Source organism: Molossus molossus, unplaced genomic scaffold, assembly GCF_014108415.1.
Source record: "Molossus molossus isolate mMolMol1 unplaced genomic scaffold, mMolMol1.p scaffold_m16_p_6, whole genome shotgun sequence".
Taxonomy (NCBI): Eukaryota; Metazoa; Chordata; class Mammalia; order Chiroptera; family Molossidae; genus Molossus; species Molossus molossus.
The window spans coordinates 73,398,212-73,413,356 of record NW_023425399.1 but is presented as its reverse complement, the minus strand read 5'-3'; the positions used below and the strand labels follow the sequence as shown (position 1 = coordinate 73,413,356).

The 15,145-nt window shown below is 42.2% G+C and overlaps 1 protein-coding gene across 1 annotated transcript in view; it reads right to left on the bottom strand.

Annotated features, from left to right (window-relative positions):
- COLEC12 (collectin subfamily member 12) overlaps nucleotides 1-15,145 on the bottom strand; it is a 217,065-nt gene that overhangs the window by 26,020 nt on the left and 175,900 nt on the right. Inside the window, exons 4-5 of the mRNA XM_036245806.1 lie at nucleotides 9,694-9,792; nucleotides 7,824-8,870 (exon numbers count right to left, since the gene is read on the bottom strand). Of these exons, the coding sequence (XP_036101699.1) occupies nucleotides 7,824-8,870; nucleotides 9,694-9,792 (1,146 nt within the window). The remainder of the gene's footprint in view (nucleotides 1-7,823; nucleotides 8,871-9,693; nucleotides 9,793-15,145) is intronic.

Genomic DNA, 15,145 nt, shown 5'->3' with positions numbered 1-15,145 from the left:
CTTATTTCTATCCATTTTCTTCGGGATGTCTGCCAGCACCTCCAACTTGGCATGTCTAAAAGTGACCATATCACCTCTTTGCTGTTTAAGTCCTCCTTCTATCACTTTTTATCCCACCACATCATCACAACCGACTTCCTTTCTGTTACTTGTCACGACCCTAGTGTGGGTGTTCTCTCTCTCATTCCTGACCCTCTCTGTCATTTTGGTAGATTTTTATGATCACCTCTTAATTGCTCTTTTTACCTCTGATTCCTGTCTATCCATTCATTCCACTCTCCATTTCCCCACATTTGTCTTCCTTACACATAATTCTGATTTCCATTTGGTCCAGAATATTCAACAAAAATAACAGCAAAAATAAAAGTAACTTTTCTTCTCAGCTATTTCTGTCTTATTATATTCTGTTTAGCCTTAAGAAATTCAAATAGTGAAGAAGGCCTGTTGGCAAACTCAAGTGCTTTAGAAGTTTTTTATCGTTAAGTTAAGAGTTTTGCCAATAATCAGTGTTTCTCGTTCACTCACATCTGGGGTTGGTGCTATACTTGCAAGTTATGGGAAAGACTTTACCTGAGCCTATGAAATAGTGACTGTTCAGAGGCTTGTCTCCCCAGTCGGACAGACTGATGTGGCAGGGAGCTGTATTTCTTCCAGAACACCTTCCCCTGTTTTCTGTCAGAATTCCAGGGACACACAACTCTCTTCCTCTCTGGACATAAAATCAAGACCTCCCTTATCTGGGTGGCTTTTCATTAATCTTTGTTTCTGGGGAAGGGTAGTTTATGGTGTTCAGCTAGTTCCCCCTGGACTGGAAGTGCTTCTTGAAATGTCTCTACTTACTCCACACAGAAGTTGTGGCTTAGTTTAAAAAAGGCATAAAACATGGATCTCACAGTCAGCAGATGCTAATTTCCAGATCTTGTGAAGGAAGGGAATAGACATTGGGAGAAGATACAAGTTTTTGCCTTTCATAAAGGCCTAAAATTGTTCTTGTGATGGATTTCCCAGCTGGGTTAGCATAAAAATTGATTTTTTCATGTGAAGCACTATATCCATCACAAATAGGTTACTTGTTTCTCTAAGATAAGGCTCAATATTTATGGCTGTGGATAAAATCCTAGCATGCACACAGTTACCAATGTCTCCATCCACAGCTGCTCCAGCTTTGGGAAACCCATCATGGAGCTACATCAGGAAGCTGGCTCTCTGCCGTCAGAGGCTGGGCCATGTGAAAATGTACGCTAGGTGTCCCATACGTAAGGGGAGTCAGGTGTTCATATATTTTGCTTGTTATGACAATACTTTGCTCATTAAAAATTAAAAATTTGATATTTCGTTTAAAAAACTGATTGAGAAAAAGAGCCAAAACCATGTTAGACATCAGCACTGGATCCCCATAAAATGTAGATTATTAATGCCAGGGGTATATCTTCCTCCAGGACCTGGGACGCTAGTATCGTTTTATTAGCATCTGGATGATCCCAGGCTTTTAGGTCTTACTTGAATCTTTTATTGGGTGGCTGTTGAAGTGAAAATAAAATGAAATAAAATACAAGCTACCTTTAATGCCTTAAAACTGAAAACATTGGGATAAATGATGTGGGAGTATTTATGAGCTTGTGCAGTAACAACTGGAGTTCAGTTGAGAGAATGGTCACGCTACATGTGGAGGCACATGTGATGTCCCATACAGAAGCAAATCTGAGATCTGCTTTTAGGGTCAATTGGGTGGCTGCCTGGCTCAGGATCTGAAATGCCAGGATACCCATGTGGCTGGTAAAGCTCGAATATGAACTCTGAGCAGCCTGTGTTTGCACTGCCAGCAAAGCCTCCTTGGGTTCCCCAGACCCCAGAGCTGGGAGACTGGAACACCTGAATCCTCCAACCAAGCAGTTCAAACAGGATGAAAGACTCTGAATCACTGTGCTGTTTCTGCTTTGGCAACCAAACTGCAGGCCTTGAGAAGGGCCCAGCCCCATGTCCTACTCCTGAGATAACTTTCCAGTTTGTTTTCCAACAAGACTGCTGGTGCTTAACAGAAGGAAGAGAAACCACCTTAGTTCTTAGTGCCATCCAAAATCCTGGGACTTGATTTTAGAACCATGAGTTGTAAGGGTAGAAGAACAGAGAAAAATAGTGACATAGTCTGATGTTTCTTTTCATTTAAAAATCTACTTTGCGATTAAATTAATCAAACATTTATTAAACACCTACAACATGAAAAAGCCATTCTGCTTCACTGAGGTGAAAAGGAATGTACAAATTAAAAGGAAATTTAATAGATGTTATTTGGCAATCATTCTGAAGAATAATTTGATTCTCAACCTCATGTTTAAGACAGGCTTCTGGAGAGCTGGGGAGGCTCGCTGTCTATAGAAGAGGGATATTTAAACCACTGTTTCTCACCACCTGGCCAGTCTGCTTCTTGTCTTCAAATGCCTACTGCCCAGGATCCCAGACAAGTAGTCTTCTGAGGCAGTGTATCAAGAAGGGGTGGGGTCGGCCATGAGGAACTGAGGCCTCCTGCCTGATCCACTTTGCTTTGTCCCCCGTCTTGCTTTCCCCCTGTCTTTCTTTCCCCCATCCTTTCAGCCTTCCAGTGTATCTTTCAAGGTCCGGCTCAAATGTCAATCCCTTATTGAATCCGTTACCAAGTGTTCTCCTGAAAATAAACTCTCTTGCATCGCAACCTCCCTGAATATGTCCTCTGTTCAGAGTCATCACAGGGCAGCAGGGTGCCATTGGAGGCAAGGATTCGGGAACTAGACAGACCCGAGTTTAGCACTGTCTGCCATGTACTAGCTGCTTGACTTTGGGTAAGTTACTCAGGCTCTCTGGGCCTCCATTCCCTCCCCTGCAATAGGGAGTGCTGATAATTCGTACCTTAAAGAGATGTCACAATGAAAGTTGACAATTTATCCAAGTGCTCAGCAGCGTGACTGGCATATCACAGACACTCAATAAATGTGGATTTAAAAATGAGTGAAAGCTAGCTGTTGGTGACACCTGAGACTGATTCCAGGGCTGGGCACCAGGAAGCCAGCAGTAAGTACTTTGGACCTAAATCAGTTGTAACCCTGTCTGTACAATTTTATTCCTGGTGCATATAAAGCTACTGTTTCCTGCTGTGATGTGTTGGCTGGCACTACAGAAGAAGGGGAATCTTAGATAGGAGCTGAACTTGGGTATGGGTATTAGCTAACTCCCTGCCAGGTGCTGCTCAAAGTGCTTAATTTACAGTATCTCATTAAGTCCTGATGACTCTAAAGGGTAGACGCAGATGGGGAAATAGAAGCACAGAGAGGATGAGCTTGGCACTTATATCCAGGTCTATTCGATTCCAGAGCTCTTGTTCTTACTCATTAGATCTCATGCCTCTCTCAGAAGAGCAGATGAAAGGAGCCTCTGATTGTACTAGGAGGATGCAACTTACACTCTCCACAGCTTGCAGAGGAATGGCTCAGGATGTGAGGTGAACTTCCCACCCAAAAGTGTGCATTGTGCGAAATGAAGTCCTCTGTGTACACAATTAGGGTTAAGGTCTTCACATTATTTATTTTAAAAAATCAAGGCTTTCTTAACAAGGTTTTTGGTTCATGGATGTAGAAATAACTGTCAAGATTCAACATGTGATTTAATATCTATCTCTACATTATCATCTAACTTTCATATCATCAGTCAGCTTCAGCTTCTACTTCTCAATGAGGTAAATGTCTCATGTGGCTGAACTGTATTGTACCATGAGCATGAGTGTTCTTCAAGTGCAAGTCACCGAGAATTTCCTGGAAAGCATCAGAGTATTGTGAATCTTGCAGAGGCAAGCCCAACATAAGCCAATGCTAATCCAATCCTGCTCCATCCTGTTTTACCCCCTTTCCCTCATCCTCAGGGACTAGATCTGTTTAGAAAGGAAAAGGAAAGGCACTGGAAATGAAATGTGGAAGGAAATACTTGCACTCAGAAATGGAATTCTTTCACCCGTCTCTTGTTCTCTTGGAATACCTGGTTGGCATTTCTGTTTTGGAGAAAGGTGAACAGATTGAATAGAAAGGGGGTTGCTTGGCTGGCTTGAGCAGTTTCTGAGGTCAACTTGCAGAAAGGGCAGGTGATAATAAAACCAAGGATAAATGTACTATGAGATGGCATATGTAAAAAAGAAAATATTCAGAAGCCAAACTCTGAGGTATTTCAGAATCATGGTCAGAAACCTCATTCTAACAAACATCTCCAACTCAATATATCTAAATGGGCCTCTCTTTCTCTGCACCTCCCTGATCTGTACTACCATCTACCTAGCTGCTCAAGCTAAAAACGGAGGAGATACCCTGTTCTCTTTTCCCTCACTCCCCACAGCCAATCCAGCCTTGTCTAGCCATATACACCAGCCCCTAACCCCTACAACACACAAGTGCCTCTTGGCTGTTCCTTTGGGCTTGAGACACTTTGGGTAAAGAATTCCAGGGTCCTTGGCACCAAACAGGGACCAGAACTGGTTGACGTTGGCTCTGAACACTCACAGCACCTGAGCCAGTTTGGGACTTCTACAACAGGGCCCTTTTGTCCGGGGAGCGGGGAGGAGACTCCTGAATGAGGACACCCGTGTCTTTCATCTCCACTTCTGCCATCCTGCTCCAGGTCACCTATACCTGGTCCATAGCCTCTCAATGGTTCCCCTCTCCATACTCGCTCTCCCATAATCTACTTTCCCCCAGCCCCTCAACAGCCTCTCAAAGCTATAAATCAAGTTATATCACCACCTTGCTTAAAACCTCGTCTTTGCACTTAGCATGAAATCCTAACTCCCTGCCTCACAGACTCCTGCAGGGAGTGCAGGAGGGACATGTATTTTCAGTGACTATCAATGGGGTTAGCAGCATGGGCTTTGGCACCAGACAATCTGGGTTTAGATCCTGATTAGCTACTTATTATTTCTATAAATTTGAGCAAGTGCCTTAAATTTCTTTAAGCCTCATAGTTTCCTCATTTATACACTGGCGATGATTTTATAAGTACCTGACTTATAGAGTTGTGAAGACTCACTGGGATGGTTTGTAAAAAGCACTTGATATTCAATACTCATACTCAATATCAGCTGATAAAAATACTCAGAATAATGAAAACATTACGTAATCTAAAGCTAGGGTCTGACTCTTCAACTATGGGCTTTCCTACACTTCCTTATTTTACCCTCTGGAGCTCCTCAGATGTCGTTTAAAATCTCTTCCACAGGATAGCCTTTTTTTTTTATCCTCACCCAAGGACATTTTTCCATTTTTTTTTCAGATAGAGTGGGAGGGAGAGAGAGAGAGAGAGAAACATTGACGTGAAAGGGACACATCGAGTGGCTGCCACCCACACGACCCAACCAGGGCCAGGGACAAACTGCAACTGAGGTACGCACTCTTAGCGGCAACCGGACCCGGGTCTCTCTGGACTGCAGGCCAATGCTCTAACCGCTGAGCCAATCCAGCCAGGGCACACGATAGCCTTTTAAATCATGTAGACAGCTGCCTTGTTCCCCATCAGGCAATCTCTCCTATAGGTTCAAGTTCCCAGGTCCTTCAACCCTCCTCACAATGCATGGCTCCTTTTCTAAACATGCTGGTCTATGAGTGTCCCTCTGGAAAGGGGCTCTCCACAGTATACACTGTCCTCCCGGGGTGGTCTTGCCATACTGAATGGAGTTTCACTTCCCTCATTTTGGCTATTACATTTTCATCAGTGTAGTCAAAGATCACATTAGCTTCCCTGGCAGACACATTTAGTTGCTTACTGTCGACTGAAACCCCCATGATTTTCATGCATATTTCCTCCAAGCCATGCCCACCCATTAACAGTTGTATATGGTCTTTTCCATCCACAAGCAGGACTTGACACGTGTTCCCTATCTATTTCATTTTGCTGGTACTGTTTTACTGTTTCAGCCTCTCCAGATCATTTTGAATTATGATTCTATCATCCATTAGTTAATATATACAGTTTCATGTCACACAAGTATTGGATTACCAGATCATCCATATCCCCAAGCTAGTCACTGACAAAGCTGTTAAGCAGGACCCTGCCATCTGCCATCCAGACCTGCCTCTGGCACATGGGGACTCATTAACTACCACTCTTTATACTCATTCAACCAGTGTGGCAGACACACCATAGGGTGACCCCCAATGACTCTTGCCCTTGTGTAATCCCTCCCCCTTGAATGTGGAACCTGTGACTTGCTTTTAATGAACAGAATATGGCAAAGGTGGTGGTATGCCACTCCCCTGACTAGGTTACATGATATAAAACTCCATCTGAGCAGACTGGAGGGAGACAGACTCTGAAGAAACTGCAATGTTTTAAGGTGGTCACATGGATGTGGGTGGCCTCCAGGAGCTGACAGCAGTCTCTGGCTGACAGCCAGAAAGAGAACAGGGACCACAATCTTACAGTCCCAAGGAGACAACTTCTGCCAAGAACCCGAGGGAGTGTGGAAATGGATCTTTCCCCAGTCAAGCCCCGGATGAAACTATAGTCCCTCTATGAGACTGCAGCCTGGTGAGACCCTAAGCAAAGAACCCACCTAACCAGACACCTAACCCATGGAAACTGAGATAAGAAATGGGTGTTATAAGCTGCTGAGTTTGTAGTAAGTTGCTATGCAGCACAGAAAACTAGTAAAAACAATAAATTCATCTAACTGTGCTATAATCCAGCACCTATTTCTTCATCTTGTTCTTTTTAGAGGTAAAAGAAGTGAGCTGTAGAATAAATGGGCTCAGGAAACAAGTTACGGAGGCAAAAGAAAGGCCCTTGGAGCTTAGGAGAGGAGGTGGGGGGCAAGGAAAACGCACCTGGGGGAAGGGTGTGGGGAAAGGTGCAGAGATGCTCCATAGAGAAAGCTGGCACCTCCATCTTGTTCCTAAGGGTATCACTGTCAAATGCCTTGGTGAAATTTAGACATGCTAGTTTTCATTCTACTAATTTAATCAAGCAAATAAGTCTGTTAATGTGAAGAAATGTTAGGTTCACCTGCCTTCTTTTTAGTGATCTCATTCTGATGATGGCTGCTTCCCTGAAAGCTCATAAATTATCCTTTTAATAATTTCTTCTCAAATCTTTCTTGGGAGGGCCATCCATCCATGTTCATGACACTTGGAAACAGGAATCTCTTAATGGTAACTCCGTGACCTAAAAGAATTTATCCTGCTTCCAAAGAAGCCCAATTTATAATGGAGTTGAAATAGCTAGGCACTGAGAAAGTCCAAATTAACCAATCTTCTATTCAACAATCATTTAATGGAGTGCCTTTGAGCACTGTCCACAAGCTCTCAGTCATACCTCTTCTCAAGACATGGAATTTAATTCCCCTCCCCTTTGAGTGTGGGTTGGACTGAGCCACTCATTTCTAAAGAACAGAATCTGAGAGAAGTGAATGGTATGTGACTTCTGAGGCTAGACCATAAAAAGCATGTGGCCTTCTTTTGCCTTTTCTCTTGGATCACTTGCTCTAGAGGTAACCAGCTACCATGTTGTGAGGACACTTAAGCAATTTCACATGGTGAGGAACTGAGAGGCCTCCTGCCAAGAGCCATGTGGATGAGCCATCTTAGAAGCAGGTCCTCCAGGCTCAGTTAAGACTCCAGACAACTGCAGCCCTGGCCAACATCTTGACTACAACCTCAACTGAGCCAGAACCAGCCAGCTAAGCTGCTCCTGAGTTCCTGATCCTCAGAAACTATGAGAAGATAAATGTTCATTGTTTTAAATTGCCAAGTTTTCGAGTAATTTGTTATACAGCAATAGATAACGAATACCTAAATAAATTCAGAATTTTTACTCACCTTGTAGTATTGTAAAATTCTTGATGAGCTGACCATGCTTGGAGTCCACTAGCTTCATTTCTTCCATAATCACTGATAAATTTGCTACTTCAGTGTCTAATCTCGATCTCATCATATCTTGTTGCATCCTGAGAGAAACAGAATCCAAACGAATATTGGCCAGCGTGTTATTCAAGGAGGTCAGATCATCTGTGTGTTTAGTCAGGGTATCTGTGCAAGTGGTCCTGACTTCATTCAGATTGCTGGTCAGCGTCCGCAGGTGGTGGGCTGTGTAACTGATGTTGCTAATGATATTTACAATATCTGTCTCAAAAAGCTGGAAGCGTTCCTCCAGCTGGCTGAACTTGATAGCTGTTCTGTTCTCCGCGTCCTTGTGTATGTCCTGTAGGTCTTTCAGGTTCTGCTCATTGGCTTGTGAGGCAGTGGTGATGTTGTCCATCTGACCTGTGAATGAACTGAGTTGGCTGTTCATATCCTCCAGGGTGTCATTGTTGGCTTTGGCCAAGGCAGAGTTATTGGCAGCCAGCGTCTGCAAGCTCTGGACTTTCTCCTTTAGCCAATCAGTGTCCTTCTTGGCTTGAAGGAAAACTTGCTGCAGATTTTGGAAGTCATTCTTGATTCGCTGGATAGCCTGGCTCGTGTCATCCACGGACCGCTGCAGGTTAGTGATGAGGTTCCTCTGCTGCACCTGGGTTAGGTTCAGGTTGTTGAGGTTCATAATGACCACATTATGAGAATACATTTGGCTCTGCAGATTTCCCTGCAGCACGCTGGTATCTTGTTGCAGATTTGTGACATAGCCATTATATGCCTGGAGGGTTTTGTTGACGGTGGTGATGAAGAAAGAATTATTCTCCAAAGTTTCTTTCAGTTGGCTCTGCCTGTCTACCAGTGCATCCCCACTTGCCTGTAACTTCTCCAGCGTATCTTTGTTCTTGCTGGTCTTTTCTGTAATCTCACGAAGTTGTTGTCTAAGGTCCAGAATGTCTGATCTGAAGGTGGAGAGTTCTGAATTGGTGCTTATAGCTTTCTTCCCAGTTTGGTCTCCTGGAATAAGATATGTTTGTTACTTAGTTGGCGATACAAAGAAGTGTTCAGGTGAGGTCAAAGATCCCAAACAGACTTAACTAGTATGCCCTGTGTTTTAGAGTTAAATCTGTGGTATATGCAGACTGCTCTGCATTAATAAAATCCACATATCTATTTTTAAATTAAATTTATTGGGGTGACAGTGGTTAATAAAATTATATAAGTTTCAAGTATAACCACATATATATTAAAACAGGGTCTTAGGGAACTGGAAAGGGTGCTGAGTACCAGGACTGACTAACTTCTTTTCTCAAAGAAGGGATGAGTATTTACTTGATTCTAAAGCATCAGACAGGGTGTCAAGAAGGGAATAACCTATTATTTGTTAAATTCACCAAAATTCCATTAAAAAAAAAACACAGAAGTCAAAGGATAGAATAGGCTAGAATCATTTATTTTTAAACTTAATCTCTAAAATTCTTCTATGCAGAGATTCCTCTGTAATTAAAAAATGCATTTACTGAGCATTTTATAAATGAGCTTTCAATAAAGGGCATTTGTGGTTCTTTTTGATCAGGACTGGTCTTCAGATATTTTGGGCATATAATAGTGTTGTTGAGGGGAGTTGACTCCAAAATTGGCCCTTATTTTTAAAATTAAAAGTCTTTGAATTAAATCATGAGGAAAAATTTAGCACACAAAAATTAAATTTTTAACACAAAAATTTCATGACCTTTTGGGTAAATGTGAGTTTATAGCAATATAATACTTAAAAGTTGTGGTCATTTACACAAAGTAGAGTCAGGGGTTCAACTCTGTGGTTCACTCTCAAACAGATTACCTAATTTTTTCAGGTCGCTTTCCACTGCTGTGATCTTGTCATCATAGGTTTGGCGAGATGTCTCCATGCCACCTGTAACATTGTCCATTTTCTCTACAACTAAGATGATTTGGAAATCAATTCATTAATACACACACCTGCTCACATTTTATTTTTCAGTTGCAATAAGAGATCATTTCATTACAGAATAAAGCAAACAAATTGAAACAAAGAATATAAATGAAATCAAGTACTGTATGGGGAAAAAGCCATGCAGAAAAATAGTTAACTTGTCTCAAAACCCAGGGGCAGTTTACTTGTAAGCTTGAGAATTGTATGACTTTAATTCTTCTCATGATTCAGTATTGCTTAGATGTTTTAGAAACTGTTTGAAACTGATTTTTAAGTTTTTATGTATTATATAAATGCTCAATCTGCCTTGTTTTCTATACAGATGGTCTCTGACTCTATGATGGTGCAAGTGATATGCATTCAGTAGAAACTGTACTTTGACTTTTGATCTATCCTGGGCTAGCAATATGTGGTAAGATACTCTCTCATTGGCTGCTGCAACTACTAGTCAGCCACACAATCACTAGGGTAAACAACCAACACTCTACAGTGTATTCATTGTGTTAGATGATTTTACTCAACTGTAGGTTGATGTAAGTGCTCTGAGCACATTTAAAGTAGGTTAGGTGTATTAAACGCATTTCTGACTCTTGATGGGTTTTTAGGGATGTAACCTGAGTTGAGGAGCATCTGTATTAATTTCCAAAGATGGAGTCATGACACTGAAATAATTCCCAAAGTCCCATCACTCATCACGTTCCCAACCATCCCTGGCAGGCAGAACTCATCTAGCAGGAGATTTCATGGCAAAGAACACCTAGCGCATCTATACACAGTCTTTGTAGAAGCTATGCAAAATCAAGAGTGTTTGCCACTTTCTGTCTCAAGTTCCACCACTGAGGCCTGAAAATCTGCCTCTCCTTAGTGATGAGTAAATCTGTACTTTATCAGCTTCCAATTAGAGGCCCACATTTACAAAGAAGACTTTTAAAAAAGTATTCTGGGGACATCTGTAATACTTTCAACAATAAAGTAAATTAAGAAAAAAGCATTCTCTCGGTTACACATGATAGGGAAAGTTAGTGATGCAGTGTTAAATAAAAGCTTCTGTTATTATTCATTCTTGGGAGGCAGTAATTCTATGGTTATGAACATAAGTTTATCTTTCTAAAATGTCTAATAAGAGAGTATTTCTCTGAAAGTGAGACCTGTGAGATCCAACATTGAGCAACTTGGGGTGAAGTTGCTCTTGCTCTCAACAGCTTTTTAAAATAATGACTTTATTTTTTCTAAACATGACTATACCTTTTTATATTAACTGTGTGACAATGGATCCAGTTCACTTTATTCATCAGGTGTTCCACCCACACACGATTGTGTGAGAAGATTCTCCTGGTGTCTATCAGGAAGTAAAGTACGGTCCCATGTGTGTGAATGACCTAAAGTGAACCAGCTCCCTGGCTCCTGACACCTTCCCTGGAGAAGCCTGTCATGCTCCCCCTTAAGCTTCCACAGTCTGGCCATAATGACATGTGTGCATTGCACCAAAATGCTCCTTCTCACCCTCACCCTTCCACGTGTTCTTCTTTCCACCTAGAATGCTCTTCCCTGGCCTCTTCACCAAGATAAGACCCACTTGCTCTTTCAGACTCAGCTCATCACTTCCTGATCTTTGCTGACCTACATCTCGCAGAATTCTCTTTTGCAAGTAATCCCTCCTATATTTCAGAACTTACTTGGCTGTGTTGTCATGGCTTGTTTACTGTGAGATCCTTGAAGGCAGGAAAATTTGTATTCAGTTTTAGCTCCAGCTCTTAAGCTCAATGTGTGGTACTTATAGGTGTTTAACACATATTTACTTATGCCATTTACTTAAATAAATGAGAGTCTGCCTGCTGACTGCTAAGGCCTGTGAAAAATCAGCTGAGCTGGAAGTCATGCAAACTAATGTACAAACCAACCAAGGTTGGGAAGCCCCAGCACTGGCAATGAGTATGACATCTAGTTGAATAATAATTATTATTACTTTTTGAATGACTATATAGACAGAAAGGCATAGTTATGATAATCTGCACCTTAGGGTTGTTTGATGGGTATAAATACTCCTAATCCCTGGAAACTCTGAAAATAAAATGTTTCATTGGCATTTTAGCAAGGCTAAACTTTTAAAAAAATAAATTAGGGAATGTTTATAAGTTTAGGTTCAGTTCTGATCCTCAAATCAAAACATATGCCTCCGTCTGTCCTCAAACCACACACAAAATCTTAAGTCCTGCCTTTTTTTCCTGGAAGCCAAAGACACCTCTAAATATGCTGACAGGCAGTCATTTTCTAGCCTCTCCAATTTTTCTTCCATTTTAGTTTTAAAAACACAGAATTGTTACAGACAGATAATTCAGATTTCTGTAGAATAAAAGGAATAAATATACTCATTAAAAAACACATACCTGTTAATTTTCTCTTTAGTGCAGCAAGGAAGTGATTTGCCCTGCCCACAAGTGCTAATGAACTGGTCCCATGCACTGGGCATGTGTTTATGTTTAAAAGCTACAAACTTTAGAGTTGCAAAGCTGGCAGCTAGGTTCTGCATAAAAAGACTATGCTGATGGAGATCCAGAACCAACACTTGCTGTAACAGCACATAGCATTTTTGTTGGTTTTTATTCTTAACTTACTAGCACAGATTCTAAGAACATCAGAGCCATCCTTTCTTACCCTAGAAACTCCCAGTCTACAGATACAGACCTTAGTTTGCAGGTCATTCTCATATGAGGAAAAAAAACACACGAAACACAGAAGGGTTACTAGCAGTCTGATTTTTCATGGGCTCCCCTTTATTGGAGATTTTTTTTTTTTTTTCAGATAGAGCGGGGGCGGGGGGGGGGAGAGAAACATCGATGTGAGAAAGACACATAGACTGGTTGCCACCCACATGTTCCCAACTGGGGTGGGAACAAACTGCAACCCAGGTACGTGCCCACCCAGGTACGTGCCCTTAGCGGGAACTGAACCCTGGACTCTCTGGTCTGCAGGCTGACGCTCTAACCGCTGAGCCAAACTGGCCAGGGCTGGAGACTGTTTCTTGACAGAATTTGTCTTCAGATCACCAGTGTTTTAGGTATTATACCTGAAGAGTTGTCCCTCTTCAAATACTCAGAGCGTAATTCTCTAGGATAATCTGACAATAATACCTTTTCTACAAAAGGATTTTGGTATCATCCCTTGGCCTGGGCCACTAACTAACCTCTTCCTCCCTTGTCTTGATTTCACCCATCTTTTAAGGGCCACTCTGAATCTTGTCACCCCATTGTGCTAAGCCTTCCCTGGTCATTTGATTCCACACCACATCAACTGAACTTTTATCTGAATGGCAGTAATTACAGCCTCCATTTATTGAGTGCCCACTCTTTGCAAGAGGGACTGCACCGTCTCTGCAGTTAATCCTCACAACTCATTTCCAAATGAAGAAATTGAGGTTCAGAGATCTTCAGTAACTTGCCCAGAATCACACAGCTTGTGACTAAGTGACCAGGAGATCTGACTCCACAATCCATGCTTTATCTTTAAGTCCACATTGCCTCTCATCTAGTATTTATTTTTCCTAAATATGGTTTTCTCCAATAAAAATCCCTTGAGGGGAAGGGTCATGTCTTCTCTTTACAGACATCATCCTTGGATGTTTACTAAGCATCCGCGAAATATGTGACATAGATTCAGACATAGAGAACAAGCTCATGGCCCAGTCTTTGAGGATAGGGAACAAGAGCAGAGCACAGCTCCTCCCTGGTTCTCATAAGTATCTATACCAGACAGATTGTGGTACTGAAGGGGACCCCCCCACCCCTACTTGTACCTGTGACTTACCAGTAATACAAACTACACTCCCCTGGAATGCAAATAAAGACATTTCTATTTTGAACACCATTTCAGATTTCATTATAAAAAGGCAGCAGATCTGCTTGTAGGGTGTTATCCTAGGCTCTAACAACAGCTACGGAGTGTGTACATTTTACGCACATCTGATACACATTTTGAAAGTCTATGCTGTCATTGCTACTTGAGCAGAGCTTAGCAGCAAGGTAGACATTCCATGACTGGGAATGTTGAGTTAAAGGAGAGCCTTACTGAGAAAGACTCAGATTTCTGTCCTTCTTTATCCTAGTCACCTTAAGATGGATGCCTGCTGGGCAGCACAGAGGAGCAGGATTCAGGGATGTTCTGAAGGATACATGACCTGTGCACTGAAGAGGTCCTGCCTCTTTCTGCCACAGAAGCTCCACGGACAGATGATGAAAAGCCCAGGGCAGAGGCTACACCAAGCTGTGACTGTCCAAGAACATGCTTTCTGGAAAGCAGCTGACAAGCCTCCTGGTCACAGGCCTGTCTGGGTGACTCAGGAGTCCTCTGACTTGTTCAGAAGATTCTCTAGAAGCAACTTTAGTGACCTAACTGGTAGCTGTGCAAGTGACATAACAAGACATAAAGAACATTCTAAGGAAATACATGGAGTTGCCCTTGCTAACTCCAATAAATAAGGAGTTTCTATTTTATTTCCTTTCAAGGCCTCCTCCAGAGACATATCTTCTTTCACTGAACATTTTTTTCTTTCCTTTTTAATGGAGTTTCTCTAGACTTCAAAGGGAGTCTGTGTGAAAGGAAAACTAAGTCTTATCTTTCTGCCTGTTACAATGTGGAGTCACCAGCATTTTATCAGCAAGAAAGTGGACTCACTGTACAAGAGAAAATACATCTGGAAAATATCAACATCTTAGTTCATTAAGGCTGTGTTTGTAAACCAAAACTGCATTTTGTATTATCTTATTGTCAGTAGAGGCCTGAGGGATGGGCACCCCGAAGAGGGGAGAGACGGGCAAGGCCCCACTCGTCTTGCTCCCTCAGTCCTTTCCCCACTTCGTCCTGGTCAGACCACACTCAGAGCAGGCCAAGCTGATCCCCAGGATTTCAGATTTCTAGGTAGGGCTCTAAGTTGCTGCAAGTCCCTAAGAGTAGATTGGCTTAGAGGTCTCTAGGCATTGACTGATTGCCTTTCCAGAAGTTAGCCCTAATCCATAATTCATCCACCCATCCATCTTCTCTTTCATTCATTCAGTAAACTTTATTGGGTATCTGTTAAGTACCATGAGGCTAGGTGCTAGTGCAAGATATCCCAAATAAAAGATAGTCTCTTGTCTTTGTGGAATTTATTGTTTGGGTGGTAAGAGAGACAAGCCCACTGGCCATGATGATGCAGTGTGACAAGGGCCAGAAGTCAGTAACAGGTGCTATGGGAACAAACAGGAGGGCACTTAGCTCAGCCCTTCAGGGGCTCCTTGCAGGACCTGTGGGACATGAAGGGAAAGAAGGAGTCCTTTAGGTGGGGAGCAGAGAAAAGATTTTCCAG